Below are 16,832 nucleotides of genomic sequence, written 5' to 3'. Positions count from 1 at the left end.
ACAGCTCCCCTTGAGGAATGTGAGACGGCTGTTGTTGCGGACGCCGAGCTCTGCAAGTCACTGATGACTGTTGCCTGACTTTATCCAACAACTTCACTGCTACCCAAAAGCAATCCAGATTTACACAAGACGGAACAGACCCAAGTGACTGGCCTACCCGCGGCCATCCTAGGCCCCTCCACTTCCCATTCAGTCTAGGCCCTTGTCTCATTGTCATTCTAGGTCAGCGTATGATTACTGATGATGAGTAGCTGATAAGAAAGATTCACTCTAACCCAGGGCAAGGTCACCTCCCACTGTGAAGAAATGCAGACATGATGAGATGGGGATAAGTGCCTTCCAACGCGTGCGCACACACACACACAAATGCCCACACGCACAGACAGAAACACATGGATTTGTGCACAAACACAGGCGCACAAGCACACACCTATGAACACAAGGTCTAATACAAATGCCTAACACAAAAAGAGAGCCAAAAAACAATCAGAAAACACTGTCACCTTGACTGGAGCTATGTAGCCTAATGGCAGCTATAATATCTATCCTTATTTTGCTTCAGCTCGTAAAAAGCGGTGCCTAACATTTGAAAATTGTGCAAAACAGTAATATTCTTGAGGACAGTTCAATCTGTATTTTTGGAAAATATATAAACTTTAATGTATCATTAAGTTTCATTTTCAATTTTCAATTTTTCTAAGATTGGACATTGAGCGTATTGGAACAAAACCCTTCGCTTGGAACCAATCATAGCACTGAAAATGAGCAGTGCTCCTTGCTCGGGCCGCAGAGCGAGTCAGAGAGAGAGAGAGAGAGTGCCTCTCTCCCAATCCACCTCTCCATTTACCCCCTTCCATTTTAAGTGAAGAGAATGGGAAAGCAAAACAAGAATCCCATTTGAGGCTGTCAGCGGCTCGGGGGCTCGGTAGCCCCACTGGGTGCTGATGGTGCTGGATGGATGCTGCCGCTGGCTGGCAAACACTGATAGCTGACCTCGGAAACACAGCCTCCATTTGGAGAGAGAGAGAGAGAGAGAGAGAGAGAGAGAGAGAGAGAGAGACATAGATAGATAAAGAGAGAAAGAGGCAGAGTTGAGGTAAAAGGAGCCTTGAGAGGACATCTCAAAGAGAGCATAAGACCCCTCTCAAAATGATGATACAGATCATGCCGCACCATAGCGATGGAGCTTTGGAAGCAATTTCACTTTGCTGTTTTTAGTTTTTCTTTGAAAATAAAAATGAGAAACAATGGGGCAATTCTATTTCACACAGTGCCAAAACCATTTTGATCTTGGCCCCTTGTTCTGCCAAAGAAATTCAGACCCCATCAGAACACTTAATCAAAAAGCAGTGAGATGAATGACAAACGGCAGGTGGGAACAAACACTGTCAAACTAAAGCACTAAAAAGGCTCCCAGGAACAAACGCAACACAAAGCGTAGGAAAATAATTCACAGGAACACACAAACACAAATACAAAGTGAAGCACAGAAACGACTCGACAGGAACACAAAAGGCCAAAAAGGACTTACATGCGGCTGCTGGGTGGGATCTTGCGTCCGTCTCTGAACCAGGTGACCTGGGGCTGGGGGAAGCTGCGGATGCGCGGCGCCGGGACTACGGCGCCCTCCCCCTGTGACACCGACTGGGTGCGTTCGCCCTCCTCGAAACTGCCCATAACTGCAGGAAGACGCGGGGGTGGGGGGGGGGGAGAAAAAACAAAACAAAAGTCACAAAAAGTAAGAAAGTAAGAAGTAAGAAAAGGAAAGGGAAAGTTAAGTCAGAGGCGCAAATTCTCCTTTCTCTCTCGAATTTGACTTTTTGTACCCGCAGAGCTTCCGCCATCTGCTTTCTGTGCCGAAGTGTTATATGAAGCCACTTTGATGGACAGCGCACAGTAGTTGCCATGGTTTCCAGTACAGCGAGAAAGGCTGGAAACAAGATGTAATGACTCACTGAGGGACACAGAGGGGACGCTGGATTGACTCATATTCATATTCCATATTCTCCTGTGTGTATGCACCGATGGCAATCAATCTTCATCACATCCCATTCTAAATGTGTGTGGAAGTCAATATAGTAGATGACCAGTATTGCCACTATTCTATTATCTTCTAATACATTCCATCCATTCCAATGGCCCAGTATTTGTGTTCTACGCTCTGTCTAATTGCAAGTGAGTTCTATGGGAAGTTAAGGAACTATTCAGGATTTCCCGTCAGTCAGGCCTTGCTTTGATCGTTGCTTCAATCTTGGCTGTGCAATCCTCTGATGCAATCATATTGGCTGATGCTGACTGTCGACTTTTATAGGAGAACTGTAACCAGCAACTTTGCCTTTTGTCGTTTGCCTCCAAGGTTGTTTGAGAGGAACACAGTGCAGACTTGGGTTCTGAGCAAGTCACAGTTGAGTGCCTAAAGCTCGGTGCTTTGCTACATAAGAGGCTAGGAGAGTCTCACATAAGTCATCATTCCATCATCTATCTGCCTCGTCAAGTCAAGGTGAACAATCAAAGGAAACTCTGCTAAAATCACTTGAATATTACATCAAACACTCAATTAAGTCATAACACACTTTAGAAATAATAACATCTTTGAAACACGCAGGAATCCGGGGTTTGGGCTTTGAACTAGGGATGTTGGAGTGGCTGTGCATCCCGATAGTGGTCGATGGCAATCTTATTTCTCTCGCTCTCTTTCAAAGAGAATAAAAAAGGTAATCTGGCTTTGCGGTGCGGCTGTGGTGCTTAGCTTAAACGAAAAATCGGGGAAGTGTGCAAATCCCCCGACTTTGATCTGCGGTTTCGGCAATGTGATGTCCCCCTCCACTTCTCTAATCTCTAATGCCTCGGCATGTTTCCTTTTCTCAGAGGTGTGTCTCTGCAATCCTAATTGTGCTGCCTCAATGGAATGGCTTGCAAAAAATATCTCCCCATCTCTGTCTCCCTGTCTTCCCTTTTCTCCACCCTCTCTATCTCATCTTCTTCTGCAGGTGTCCTTAATTCTCCATTCACCCCGTCTCACCGTCCACACCCCTTCATTGGCAACTGATGAGGGAGAAGAAGTGAATTATGGAAATGGGAAGAGGTGGAAAGAGAGAGAAATAGAATAACAGTGGGGTGGGAGCCAAAATGTAAATAGAAAGCGGTGGTGGGCAGACAACAGAAAAAGTCAAGAGACAGGGAGACGGGGGAAAAGGAGAACAAAGAGAAACAAAGCATTGGGAGCAACAAAGAGTCAGCTTGGTGGAGGAGAGAGGAGTTGCAGAAGGAGGCAGTAGGCTACAGTGACACTGTGTTTGTGCAACACTAAAGAAGTAGACCGGTGGGAGTGTTAGGCCCTCTCTTGCCCCCCTCCCATCCCTCTCTCTCGCTCTCTCTCTCTCTCTCTCTCTCTCTCTCTCTCACGCCTGGTTGACTGCATTGTTCAGTCAGGTACAGCGGCATGTCACATCCACTCACATGTCCCTGGAACAAGGGGAAGCCAATGAACCCGCCATACCCAGGGAGGGCAGGCGAAGGGCTGGGGCGGGGGGGTGGGGTGGGGGGGCGTGGTGGATTTAGCGTGACACCACTCCAGACACCTCGGCGGCGTGTCCGTAATCGCTCGTTAACAAGACGAGGGAGCTGCGGCGGCCCGGACCCGTGCTGAAAATTTACGGGAAGCGCAGTGCATCTGAGCCCCCCTGTTTTTACGCCAGGGAACAACAGATGTTGTTGACAAAAGAGCGAGAATGAAATAAGCGGCGGTCATATTGAAATGAAGTAAAGTTAAAAACAACCACGGCAAGACAATCAATCTAATGAGAATGCTGAGTGGAACAGCTGTCCGGGTAGATAGCGCCCCGAATGAGATGCAGGTAGATCTTTCACCCTGCCAGCATCTGTCCCTCCCTAGTCAGTCCTTGATACAAAGGCACCAAACAGAGCGTGGGCACACTGTTTACTCTGCAGGCAGTCACACACACGCACACACACACACACACACAACACACACATTCTCTCTCTCTCTCTCCCTCTCTATTGATCTACAGTATCTCTCTATGAATAGTCCCCTAATTATTTTTTCATGTTAGCCTAAGTGAGATAGCCTATGTATTTATGTACGTAGATAGATGTGTGTATGTACACTACCAGTCAAACGTTTGGACATATGTGTTTTTCTGTATTTTTACTATTTTCCACATTTTAGAATAATAATAAAGACATCAAAACTATGATAACACTACAATGTTAAACAAATCAAAACTATCTTATGTTTTAGATTCTTTAAAGTAGACATCCTTTGCCTTGATGGAAAGGCAAAGGCTTTGGAAAGAAATTCATACATAGGCATCAGCTTCACTATTTATATTTGAAACAAATTCCAAGCATTTAAGCAGAAGCCTTTAGATCAAAATGCCTTTAAGATAATGAAAAACATAGTACATTCAATCAGGTGTGTCCAAACTTTTGACGTCTATTCATCTGTCCATCTGTCTATCTTTCCACTCATCCATCTAGCCATCCACCCATGTGCTTCACCCCCTCCACATGTAACCACTGACAGTGAAGCAGTGCTACTGTACTTACAGGCCACCTGTACTTCTGTCCTCCTCTGCAGCAAGGCTCCCACCCGGTTCCTGACGATGCAGCGGTAGAAGCCAGCATGGGAGCGGTCCAGGGAGGGGATCAGGTACCTGCAATACGCACACACACACACACACACACACACACACACACACACACACACACACACACACACACACATCAGATAAGATCAGCTGCCACTGCAGTGTCAACTGATGAGGATTTTTCTAAAGTGAAATAAACCAGTAAACTAATTAAGACATAAGTAGAACTAAAACGGGGTATTTATGTCGGGTGTATACACATAGACACTTGCAAAAATGTAAGCACACACATGCTGGAAAGTCACAAATGCACATAGGCACATAGGCGTGCACACACAGTTAAACACACACACACACACACACACACGCACACACAGACCAGAGGAACATCACATACTTCACAATCACCAGTTAAGAACATCTAATAGAGGAGCAAGGGCAGAGAGGACATCAGAGCTTAGCCGTTGTTTATTCCAATGATAATGATTCTCGAGAGGCTAACCAGCTCTCAGAGAGGAGCTCTAACTCCCTAAAGACACACACACACACACACACACATTCATAAACAACAAACACCTGTATCAGAATACCCTGTGTGCTTATACATATTTGTACACACACAGACGCACACACTCGCCTGGTACTATGGGTGAAATGGTACGTCTCCAGCAGTTGACACTCTCCCCATGACCTTGACTTCAGCATCCAGCTGTATAGCTGCAGTATTGCCTCCTCACCATGTGGGGGCAGCGTAACATACACTTTGCACAGATGCTGTGTGTCATGAACTGTATGTAGACTAGCCTGTGGTTGGCTGTGGTAATCCGAGTGATGCCAAAATAATAAGTGGTACTAACTCAGCATCTTCAGTTCAGAAATAGAGGGAAGCAAAACGAGGTGGCTCTCATTTCAGGTTTGGAACACTGCCAGTTCTTTTTCTTTTCTCTTTTGATGTTGGAGATATTTCTGCATTGTGGCTATGTGTGTGTGTCTGGGTGTGTGTGTGTGTGTGTGTGTGCGTGTGGCTGTGTGCGTTTGTGTACCCACACTGTCCCCACGTGCCCCCCCTCCCATAACAGCTTGTAGATTCTAGCTGGATAGCATCACTATTGGACTAACATCCAGTCTATTGGCTTCTTAAAGGTAGAGACTGCTGTAGATACTCATCAGTGATCAATGTTTTTGTGTGTGTGTGTGTGTGCATGCGTGTGTCCACAAGTGCATGTGTGTTTCCCATATCTGCAATACACCAGGGCATAGTGAGAGATAACCTCAGTAGCACTTGGATACAGTCTGGCTTTTGCCTACTTTGAATCAAAAGTAAGTAATTTCAGGGATTTGGAATGGTGAGAAAATAAGAGAGGCAGCCTGATGTGCTTTAAATTGGGATCAAACCAGGCTGCTCAGTCGGCCAGCCATCATCTCTAAAAACTTCTAAACAGCTCTCCAATAACTATTAGATGATTACACGATGGGAGATACATGAGGCGGGCAATTTCGACGGTGGCTCTCATGACATGTAGACAATGACAGTACAACATGCAGAAGTTGTTAATTACAGCCAATTGTATATGTTTCATTTTAATCAAATCTACTGCAGCACATTCTTGTTAAAATAAATACTTCTTGTGGGAGTTGAAACGGTAGCCACTGGAAATTGTCTTGTCATCTTTGCTGTCACATCCCCACATAATGTGCGCTCAAGAGTGCTTAGCACACTGCCTGACAGCCTGTCTGATGAGTGTAACCTTCAGCGACGGTCTGTTGGTTTCTATAGTAACCACATGCAATTTATTTCAAAAGTTCTTTTGATTTAACCTTTTGACGAAAAAACGTTTTTTACCCTTGGGATGATCACATGTACACAAAAAACGAAGTCAAAGAGAAGAAATTCAGAAGTTCAGAGGTGTCGACAAGCTGCTTAAAGGAAATTTAGTAAGGCTGTTATGCTATTTAAAAACTGTATGCCTGCCAAGAAGAGAGAGATATTGCAAATCTTTGTAAATCACAATTTATAGTCAAAGCTACTCCTTATGACCCCTGTGTGTTGTCCCCAGCCTGTTCACTCATGTAACATGTCTAATTTTTATTTATGTTCTCAAGTATTGGTTAAGCGTGCCGACCAAACGCCTTGTTCAATGCGACACACGTCCGGTAAAACAAGGCAGCGAAGGCAAGAGAGAGAATACGAGAGAATGGACGGAGATAGTTGAATGGTCTGTTTCGATCTGGGTGCTTTAAAAAGCTATTGACCTCAGATGGCAATCAATAGACACAATAGACTGGGAGAAGGTAAAGAGATCCGCTCAGACAGGGGGAAGAAAATGAGAGGAAAAAGGAAAGAGATAGGAAGGGGCGAGACAAGCGAGAAGGCCGGAAAAAGACAAGGAGATGGGCATGGCATCTGGTGGAGGAGAGAAAGGGCTTCCTCTCGAATTGAAGAAGGGAGAAAGACAGAGAGAGAGAGACAGAGAGAGAGAGAGAGACAGAGCTTGACCTTTCAGTCGCTGCTTTGGCCAGAATCTCAATCTCTAAATTCTTCCTTTCGGGTGGTATCATCATCATCGTCGTCATCATCCTCCTCAGCGTTATCATTAACCTCTTTAGTGTTTAAGTGAATGGCACCATCCACCTCAAAAGACAATGGCTGCAACTATAACCATTACCACTCTAAATACAGAAGCGGTCAGCCATTGATCACATTGATAAGGGCAGGACAGGGAGGCAAGAACCAACTTTGATTGACAGGAGGTGGACGTATATGGTGCTGCCAAACGGGCGGGTCTGTAGAAGGCTGTTATTAGCCGTACCAAAAAATGATGAGGTATCAAACCTCATTAGCAGCAGGGTCGGTTGGGGGGGCATGGACTAAATTAGTTTTAGCGCAAAGTCTATTAAGGTTTAATCAACTAATCAGGAGGCTCTATCAATGATGTGTGACTCCTTTCCTGCATTCCATCAACTAAATTAACACATGTATGTGTGTATGCATGTATAGATAGACAGGATATGAGGGGAATGCGGAATGTGTGAAGAAGGGGAGGGAAAAAAAGGAGGAGGTGCAGCAGAAGTGGAAATGTCACATCAGAGTTAGGGTGGAAGGTATATTTTTCATAGAAGTGTTAATTGTATCCATATAGCCGATAGAACTGAGCAGGGGAGAGAGAGAGAGAGAGAGAGAGAGAGAGAGAGAGAGAGAGAGAGAGAGATCTAAGGAAGCAGAGAGTGAGAGAAATAGCTGACAGGTGGTGACGCTGCTCCAAGTTTAACCTTGCAGAGGCCAGTGGAGAATTCACCCCTCGCTCTAGAGCCAGAACCTTCAGGGTGACTTTAGAGAGTATCCATCGCCTCTCTCTCCATCTCTCTCCCTCTCTCTCTCTCTCTCTCCGTTCGAACTCTCCCTCTGTCCCTTATATAATGAATACAATTAACCTTTGCGGAGCTGGTCGTGCTGGCAGCAGGTTGGGGGAGTCAGCGGGGGCTCGCCATGTTGGACAGAGATTGATTGATGTTCCTGTGGACAGCGCACTCTGTCAGGTCCCCTTTAATTAGCCCCACTCAGGAGAAAAGGATTGGATGGAGGGAGTGACAAAGAGACGGCAGAAGAAAGAGGGAGGGAGGAGGGAGGGATATAAAGCGGGACGGAGAAGGAGGAAGGGAGACAGGGAAGGGAAGGACGGCTGCGGTGATGGAGGAATGGAAAGATGGAGGGATAGAGGAAGGGTGAGATTGAGGGAGGCAGGGATGAAGGGCGACACCGTAATCCATGGCTGGAGATGATTGAGGTGCACTTTATAGGGAGTGTTCCCATGGCAACTTTATACCTGCGGCCAGTGTAAGCTCCGGCGACACTTCACTTGAATTGGTGGTTATAAGCCATTATAAGTCATGAGTCAACTGAATGCAGCTCCTCTTCATACTGGACTACATATTTTGAGAGGCTGTCCATTCAAAGTCTGCTCAAACACATACTGACAGCTCTTCTGATCTCTGTAGATTAAGAGTCCTCATTCTAATTCCAGTCTGTGCTTCTCTTAATACTGTCCATGCACAATACATGGCAGATAATGACGACTTCAAGGCTTCTGGAAATCAATAGTGGATAATACTAGAAGGACAGGCCCAGAAGGACAGGCTCCAAATGGTATATGTTCTATCTTTATCTAAGTATCCACATAATGTACGAGCCTTTTTTGTGTTCGTCCCTTGCTCACTTATGCGTTTTTGTTCATTTATGCGCTTTTATGGAGCATTAAAATTTCCCTTTTTGCATTCAAGGTACTTCCTAACTGTTTATTATTTTTTATCTACCCTTCTTAAGGCCATAACAGATGGACAACATTTTTCTCCATAGTGTTTTTTGTCCGATTTGCCAATCCTAAACCCTGTCAAAGCAAATATTCCCTGCCAATTCTGCTTCAGAAAGTTGCACATCGATCATTGTCCTTAAGTCAGTAATACAGCTGCAATATTGTCGCTTTTGATACATATAAGAACATTTTAGTGCCAGGAAACATTTTAATATGGGTTTAATATGGGTTGATGTAGATGGGTTGCCCATGTACTTCATCAAAAAACTGTCTATCACCAATCTAAGACACAAGCACAGATATGGGGTTTCTCCTGTACCCATCCTATGGTATGGCTGGTGTATTGTGCTCATTATACAATATCAGCAACCTTTGCTTTTCCTTTGGAATATTGAGCAGGTGTGGGTCTGTTTGTGTCAGAGAGAAGCCTGCAGAAACCAGCACTGAGTGTACCCCTGCCAGCACCCTTTGAATGTAGGTCAGCACTAAATATGTTTGGGAGCCTCACCAGTACGCTTCTATCCTACCCATACTGAACCAAATTGTGGGCAAAGCACAAAACATACTATACTGTGCTAGTACAGTCGGTCACAGTAGGGTGCACTTATACAGTGGAAGAGAACATAGCATACTATACACACAGAGCTAATGGCGTCTTAATGCAAAAGGATGAAGGTTCTGGCTAAGTAATGTGGTCAGATGTCCTTGTGCTTATATGTATATACAAAGGCTTCATAATGCTGTCTGTAGAGCAGCAATTAGACTGGAGACGGAGCAGCATGCTCTCACTAAAACTTATTCAGACACGCACACACATACATACACACACGCACAGGTACACACTAAAATGAATGCCCTATCCCACTCTCCCTCTCCCTTTCTCTCGCTCTCTTGCTCAGACTTTCTGACTCACCCTCGCTCACTCCGCTCGGCAAGAGACAACAAGAAGTGAGTGAGTGCAAGAGGGAGAGAGAAAGGGAAAAAAAAAATCTATTGTATCTGGGGGCTGTGGAGGAGAATGCCAGGGAGGTAGAAAATGGACGTTTTTAGTTACAGAAGGGAATCCATTAAGGTCATCCAGAGAGAGATGCTGGCTGCCGGTGTTCAAGGGCTGCCAGTGGCTGACATGCTCGGATCCAAGTACACCCTCTCTCTCTCTCACTACTTCTCGTTATTGCACTCTTTCTTCACTTGTCTACGACTTACTATATGAAGTGCTTTGTTTTTCTGGATGTGCTGCTACTGTTCGCCAGGTCTACCTTGGAAAAGAGATCGTAATTTGATTCAGTTAAATCAATCAGTCAATTAAACACTGTCTCATACATTCCCATGCTTACGGGTTGGGGAAATATTTAATAGCTGTGCGCCTACACAATTACATAATAAGATAATAGCAGATAATGGTAAAAATGTATTCTCTCACATTCTATCCATTTCTGGCATTTTCTCTGGATAATGGTGCATATAATTCTATTAGGAGTGAGTTTTTTGTTTTTTTTTCAAGCATATTGTCCACATTTGGTGGAGTGGTGCTACATGTTTTTTTTTTCTGTTTCTCCACAATGCAAAGGCTCTTCACGGCCTCGTTGCAGGGACTCTAATTGTGGAAATGAGAGTAGTTGTGTAGGACAACAATATGGGTAAACTAATGAGTGGAACAGATGTTTGTATACTTTTCGTTGCGAAGGACTTCTTGTCCACCTGGGTATGTCTAATACAATGTCTAATGACGAAAGTAGAACGGTGGAGTTCTGCTTTGTAAGAACGCGTGGGCTATATAATTTAGCAGGATAAGTGCTTGCACATACTTTCAAGGAGAGTTTGGAACCCACTTATTGCGTTACTTTTCAAAACAAAATGGTTTAAAAGTGTAATACATGTATCACATCTACAAAACATGTTGCGTTAATATTTGTAGTTATAAGGTAGACTCACACACACACACACACATATACATACAATACGTACACACACAGAAACATGCTTCCATGGACCACAGCTTTGCCTCTTGCTCCTCCTTCCTCTCATCTCGTTAGCAAGCCGAGCTTGTCGCCTCTCCCCCCCCTAGACATGGAATATTATTGGATTGAACTTGTGTTAATTTGTTCAGAGCCACCATGAAATTATATCTGTTAATAAAAAAAAAAAAAGTATGGCTGCTCAGTGGCGGTTCACATATGATTATTGGCTTAAACCGAAGCAGACAGGATGAGCAAAGGGGAAGGCTGAGAGAGAGACAGAGAGATAAATGGGAGGAGAAGGTTGCTTTTGAGGAAATATCGCTGCGGTTTAATTTACCACTCTTCCTCTTTTTTTTTTTTTAATTCTTTTTCTCTTTTTTTGGTTTAACCAGTACAGTACATTGAGTGGAGGCTACGTGGTCTGACTTGCGCTCCTTTACTGATCGTCTTGCAGTCATGTCATGCACTGGCTTGGTACTTGGGGTTTCAAACACTTGGGCGAGGACAGTTTAATATAAACTTTCTCTCTCTCTCTCTCTCTCTCTCTCTCACACACACAAACATACACATACAACCACTGATACATGCACACAGAATCACAATCACACAGCAGTTGCAGCAGCTGTTAATCTCATTTATACCCAGGTAAAACCAATCAAGCATTGTGTCAGCTTATTGCTGACAGTTTCATGAGTTCACTGTTCATTGTGAAAAATAGGTTTCGTATACAAAACAATTAAACATGTTACCAACATTTCTAAACACAGACATCAATCATATCACAGACATATGTGACACTCTATTATGCTAACTGTCACACTGTTATATCCCCTTTCCTACAAGGGGAGTAGAAACTATTTCTGTTATGACTGCATTACAGAGCAAACTACTTGAATGAATTTAATCAGCATTGACGAGTGTCTTGAATAGGTGTTTACATTTCGCAGTGACATGTACTTTCATTTCGCATTATTTCTTCTCTCTGTCTGTCAGTCTCAATACACCATCAGCACCAGTGAGAGGTTTACCATTGGCTGGGAACCAGAGCATCAGGCCATTCCCAACCAGCTCAGCCAAGAACTGATTGACAAACACAATTGACTGTTGGGGTTTGGCTAATAATTAACTCTCTTAATTAACTTTCTAGGTTAACCTGCAGGGTAAGGGCTGGTGGCGCGCCAGGTAGTCGCCCCTGAGATTTTGGTCATGTGATAGGAGGCTGCGGTGCTATACTGTGTATTTATAGCCCAATGGATCTAAAGCATTGTGGGAGGAATAATTCACTGGCTGATGAGTTCAAACATCCTTAATTGTATTGGATATTATCTTCGATCTTAATTAATTTTAATTTGGAGATAAATCTTTTAAATGATTATTTGGGAACAAAAAAAAGCAGGATACCAGCCAAATAATGTGTATACATGTGTGTGTGTGTGTGTGTGTGTGTGTGTGTGTGTGGCTGGCACTGGGATCCACAGTGATGTTGCTGGTATTTGACAGCGATCAATGCTGAGCCTATTCTCTCCTAGCGTGGCACTCTCCACTGCACTGCCCACAGCAGATCACTAAAACTCTGTCTCTCTCACCTTCTAGCGCTCTCACTCTCTCTCACACCTACACCCACACCTACACGTTGAATAGTAATGCCCGAGCACACACACACACACACACACACACACACACACACACACACACACACACACACACACACACACACAGGTATTGATCGGTTGCCAGAGGACACAAGGTCAAGTCGCATGGTGTCAATATTTAAAGCAGCACTCAGCACCGGGGACCTTTACCATAACCTCATTAATATGGGGATCTGCTCTCTCAAATACACTCCTGGGGGGGGGGGGGGGCTGCAGTCCCACCAACCCACAAACACACACACACACACATACATACAAAGACATGCTCAAATACAAGAGATACAAAATTCAGACTTGCACATCTGAGTCACACACATACACTACCAGTCAAAAGTTTGGACACACCACATTTTTCTTTATTTTTACTATTTTCCACATTTTAGAATAATAGTAAAGGAATCAAAACTATGAAAGAACACAAATGGAATTATTAAATCAAAACCATCTCTTATATTTCAGATTCTTTAAAGTAGCCGCCCTTTGCCTTGATGGAAAGGCAAAGGCTTTGGAAATAAATCCATACATAGGCTTCAACTTCACTATTTATATTTGTCTAAGAAACAAATTTCAAGCATGTAAGCATAAGCCTTTAGATCAAAATGGCTTTAAGAGAATGAAAAGCATAGCGCATTCAATCAGGTGTGTCCAAACTTTTGACTGGTAGTGTACATGCAAGGACAAACACATGCACGCACACACACACACACACACTGTCTCACAAAGAGGAGGCGCAAACACACACAGACGCACAGAATCCCGCACTGATTGGCGCGTGACCACTTGCTTAATCACCCACTCTATCACTCAGTCACTCCTTCCATCACCCAGTAGCAGTCACAGGGGCCCTGAGGCTCTGGCAGACAGTGTGAGTCCCACATACGGCCCCGCTCTGCTGCGTTGCCGTGGCAGTCTGTGGGTCGTGGCGGCCCTTCCGACCCCGCTGTTCTCACTCTGCTCTTATCTGCCTCAGGAGATTGTAAAGAGAAAGGCCCAGCTCCATCAACGAGGCTGATGTTGGCCCTTTGTTCACCCCCTGCTTTTCACACACACACACACTCACACACACATGCACAAACATTCATTCATACATGCACACACACATTGCATGCATGCACTGTACACATTGAATATCTCTCTCTCTCTCTCTCTCTCTCTCTCTCTCTCTCACACACACTCACACACACATGAACACACATATCCATATACTTGTCCCAGATCAGTGAAGTGTGTCAACTAGCTTTCTTTCAATGCTCTAGTGTTTCATTTACACCGCTGTATACACACACACAAACACACACACACAAACACACACACACACACACGTTTGCAGCAGACACACCGCTCTCAGAGATAAGGCCAGTGTTTGCCACATGATTAGGATCTTCCAGTTAACATTAAAGACACTTTATCTCCTGCCCTCACACTCGTTCACGCCCGCCTCTGCCTCGCTCTTTGTCTCTCCAGAGAGAATGATGGAGGTCACAGAGGAGAGAGAGAGAGAGAGAGAGAGAGAGAGAGAGAGAGAGAAAGCAAAAGAGGACGTCTATTGTTGGAAACATGTACATACTGTATACTGCATCTGTAAATGCTTCATGCTGGCCTGTTATTCTTTATTGAAATATAAATATAATTCTGCACAAACAAATCCAATCACTGAGCTGATCATTCAATCAGTCAATCAATCAATTAATGCATCTCTCTCTCTCTCTCTCTCTCATTCAGATTTGAGCCAGCTCTTCCTCACCTGTACTCCAGTGAGAAGCGGGTGAGCTCGGTGCTGTTGTGGATCCATTTGAACTCCAGCGGCCAGCTGCCCTCAGCCATACAGGTCAACACCAGCCTGTTGCGCTCCAGATGGAGCTGGCTCCGCACCGGCTCCGTCTTGAAGTAGGGAGGCACATCATCTGAACAAACAAAGAACAAAGGACAAACATTGCTTTTTGATGCTCCTTTAATGAAACATCTTGCGTATGAAACCAGCGTATGAGAGAGATACCTCAAAGCACCTGAGCAACAAACTCTCAAACCCCACACATCCATGAACCCGCGCGCACAAACACACAGAACAAAGCATAACAGAAAGAAGAAAGAGCTAGAGGGAAAAGAGAGAGAGAAGCAAATTCATTTCGTAAACTTTACTTTCATCCCACTAAGGTAGGCGTAAGACGTTGAGCAAACATCAAGTTGTCAAACTACTGTAACCCATTAAGCGACAGCTTGAAGAATGAGAAAGCAACAGTTGATGCTTACGTCTTCCTGGATGACAGATTGCAGATGGTCAGATGCTGGGATCTCACCTAAGACAAAGCAAACTCTTGGGTATCTGCCGTGATTACCGGCACATGAACGCCAAGCTGCCACTCTCCAGATGGATAGGCCTATGTGAATGTGTCACACTAGAAGCTACCTAATCTCACGTGATGCATTGTTGCTTGCACTTGGCGATCCGAGAAGTCTGGCAGACAGGGAGGAGGGAGCGGAGGCATCGGGTCATGGAGGATTGGTCCTGCGTCTCCTGCTCTGTGTATGTGTATGTGCGAGTAACTCATCGGCGTGGCGCACCACTTTCCCCGAGCGAGACAGAATAGACGAGAGAGCATATCAGCTGAGGAGGAGGCATGAAATCCTTTCATCATTCTCTCGCCTCCTCTCCGTTTCGCTCTGTCTTTTGCTCTCTCCATGTATGTTTCTTGAACATGTTCTGTCGAGTGTGAAGAAATGGATTGAGGAAAAGCACCTACCCTTATATAGAACAGTGCTGCATATACTGAAGACACACACACACTGGCTAATTTTCACATCTCAATCAAGTAGGGTCACACACGAACTGTCAAGGTCCCTCATGGCTTCAATATCTCAACCTTGATAAATGATACAAAAATGGAGAGCTTACTTGATGATCATTGTAAATATAGAACAAATTAATTGGATGGTTGGATAATATAATTATCAAATTGACTGATAATCAAGCATTGAAATTAAACTGTCAAAATGATCTATAGTGCTGATATTTTGCTCTCCTATTTTAGTTCTACAAATCCGCTGGAGGTAGACAGATAAGAGTGAAGGAGTGGGGGAGGACAAAATGGGGTGAAAGTAAAAAGAGAGAGAGAGGACGAACAAAGGATGATTTAAAGGCATAGTTCACTTTCAATCACATTCATATTTACTATTGAGCCTTCTGGAAGTGTCGTTCGTTTAATTTGATGAAAAATGATTGGGTGGCAACCCCACTTTCTTCTAACATCCAAGACAGATTTCTACATAGGTTTTCACTCTAGTTTAAAAGCACAAGGGATAGTGTCTTATGTCTTTTCTATTATATCTAGTTTTCAGTACTTTTTCATATGTACGTTTTCATATGAAGATTACAGGTGACCTTAGTGATCAACAACTGATACTCACCTGTAATCATGATGTCTTTTGTTCTAAATTACATTTGAAATTATTGATAAAAAACAAGTAGTGAATTTACACTCCAGGGGAAAGCTTATGTCAGAAGCACCCAAGTCAATGCAGGTAAGCACACAGAAAAATGAAAACTTTGTAGCAGAGTGAAATATCACTTTAACTTATTATGTTGAGGATCCTCTAAATAACATAATACTGTGAAATCGGTGGTAGTGACAGTTTCTGACGCGAACTAAAAATACTACTTTTGCCTTTACAAAAAAGAGATCTAGGGGTTATCAACATGGTACCAAAGAGGGTACATGATGAAGAAAATCGAAGGGAATTACAAGCCTTGGGAACTTTGGATTTCCGTTTGTTGTTCAAAATTGCATGACAGTGTGCGTAAGGCGCCAGGACATTTAAACTCACCGATGAATATTTATAATTTTCCCCAGTTGCTTGATGCATATTTATGATCAGCATTTTGGTCTGGCTGCAGACTTTACAGACAACCTGAGCAAAGCGTGTAAACCTGTGGGCCAGCCCCTATGAATAAATATTTATAACAACAAATACAAGTAAACAGAAGAGACTAAATATAATATCATGCAATATTGATCCATCATATCCAGCTAAGGTTCCCACCTGGCATTTTTAAGTTAGAAATCTTCACCCCTCACTGTGATATACTGGGTTAAATCCTCTCCCTTAAGCTACTCAGACATGAAGAAAGCCTCCACACACAGCAAAAGCATACAAAGTAGAACCGAAGACACAGCTAATGAGACACATTGTGAAGTGAAGCCTCTGTCAGTGTAAAGAATACAGAATGAAACTGAAGAAAACGGGAAGCACAGGTTAAGTGAGGTAGGCGAAAAATGAGAGAGGAGAGAGCAGCACAGCAGG

The 16,832-nt window shown here is 43.9% G+C and overlaps 1 protein-coding gene across 1 annotated transcript in view; it reads right to left on the bottom strand.

Moving 5' to 3' along the window:
* The window catches only part of sdk2b (sidekick cell adhesion molecule 2b), a 238,338-nt gene that overhangs the window by 63,760 nt on the left and 157,746 nt on the right, over window positions 1-16,832 (bottom strand). Inside the window, exons 2-4 of the mRNA XM_078290678.1 lie at window positions 14,278-14,437; window positions 4,570-4,676; window positions 1,532-1,679 (exon numbers count right to left, since the gene is read on the bottom strand). Coding sequence (XP_078146804.1) covers window positions 1,532-1,679; window positions 4,570-4,676; window positions 14,278-14,437 — 415 coding nt within the window. The remainder of the gene's footprint in view (window positions 1-1,531; window positions 1,680-4,569; window positions 4,677-14,277; window positions 14,438-16,832) is intronic.

The sequence above is a fragment of the Centroberyx gerrardi genome, chromosome 20 (assembly GCF_048128805.1).
Source record: "Centroberyx gerrardi isolate f3 chromosome 20, fCenGer3.hap1.cur.20231027, whole genome shotgun sequence".
Classification (NCBI taxonomy): Eukaryota; Metazoa; Chordata; class Actinopteri; order Beryciformes; family Berycidae; genus Centroberyx; species Centroberyx gerrardi.
This window is presented reverse-complemented; position numbering and strand designations above follow the sequence as displayed.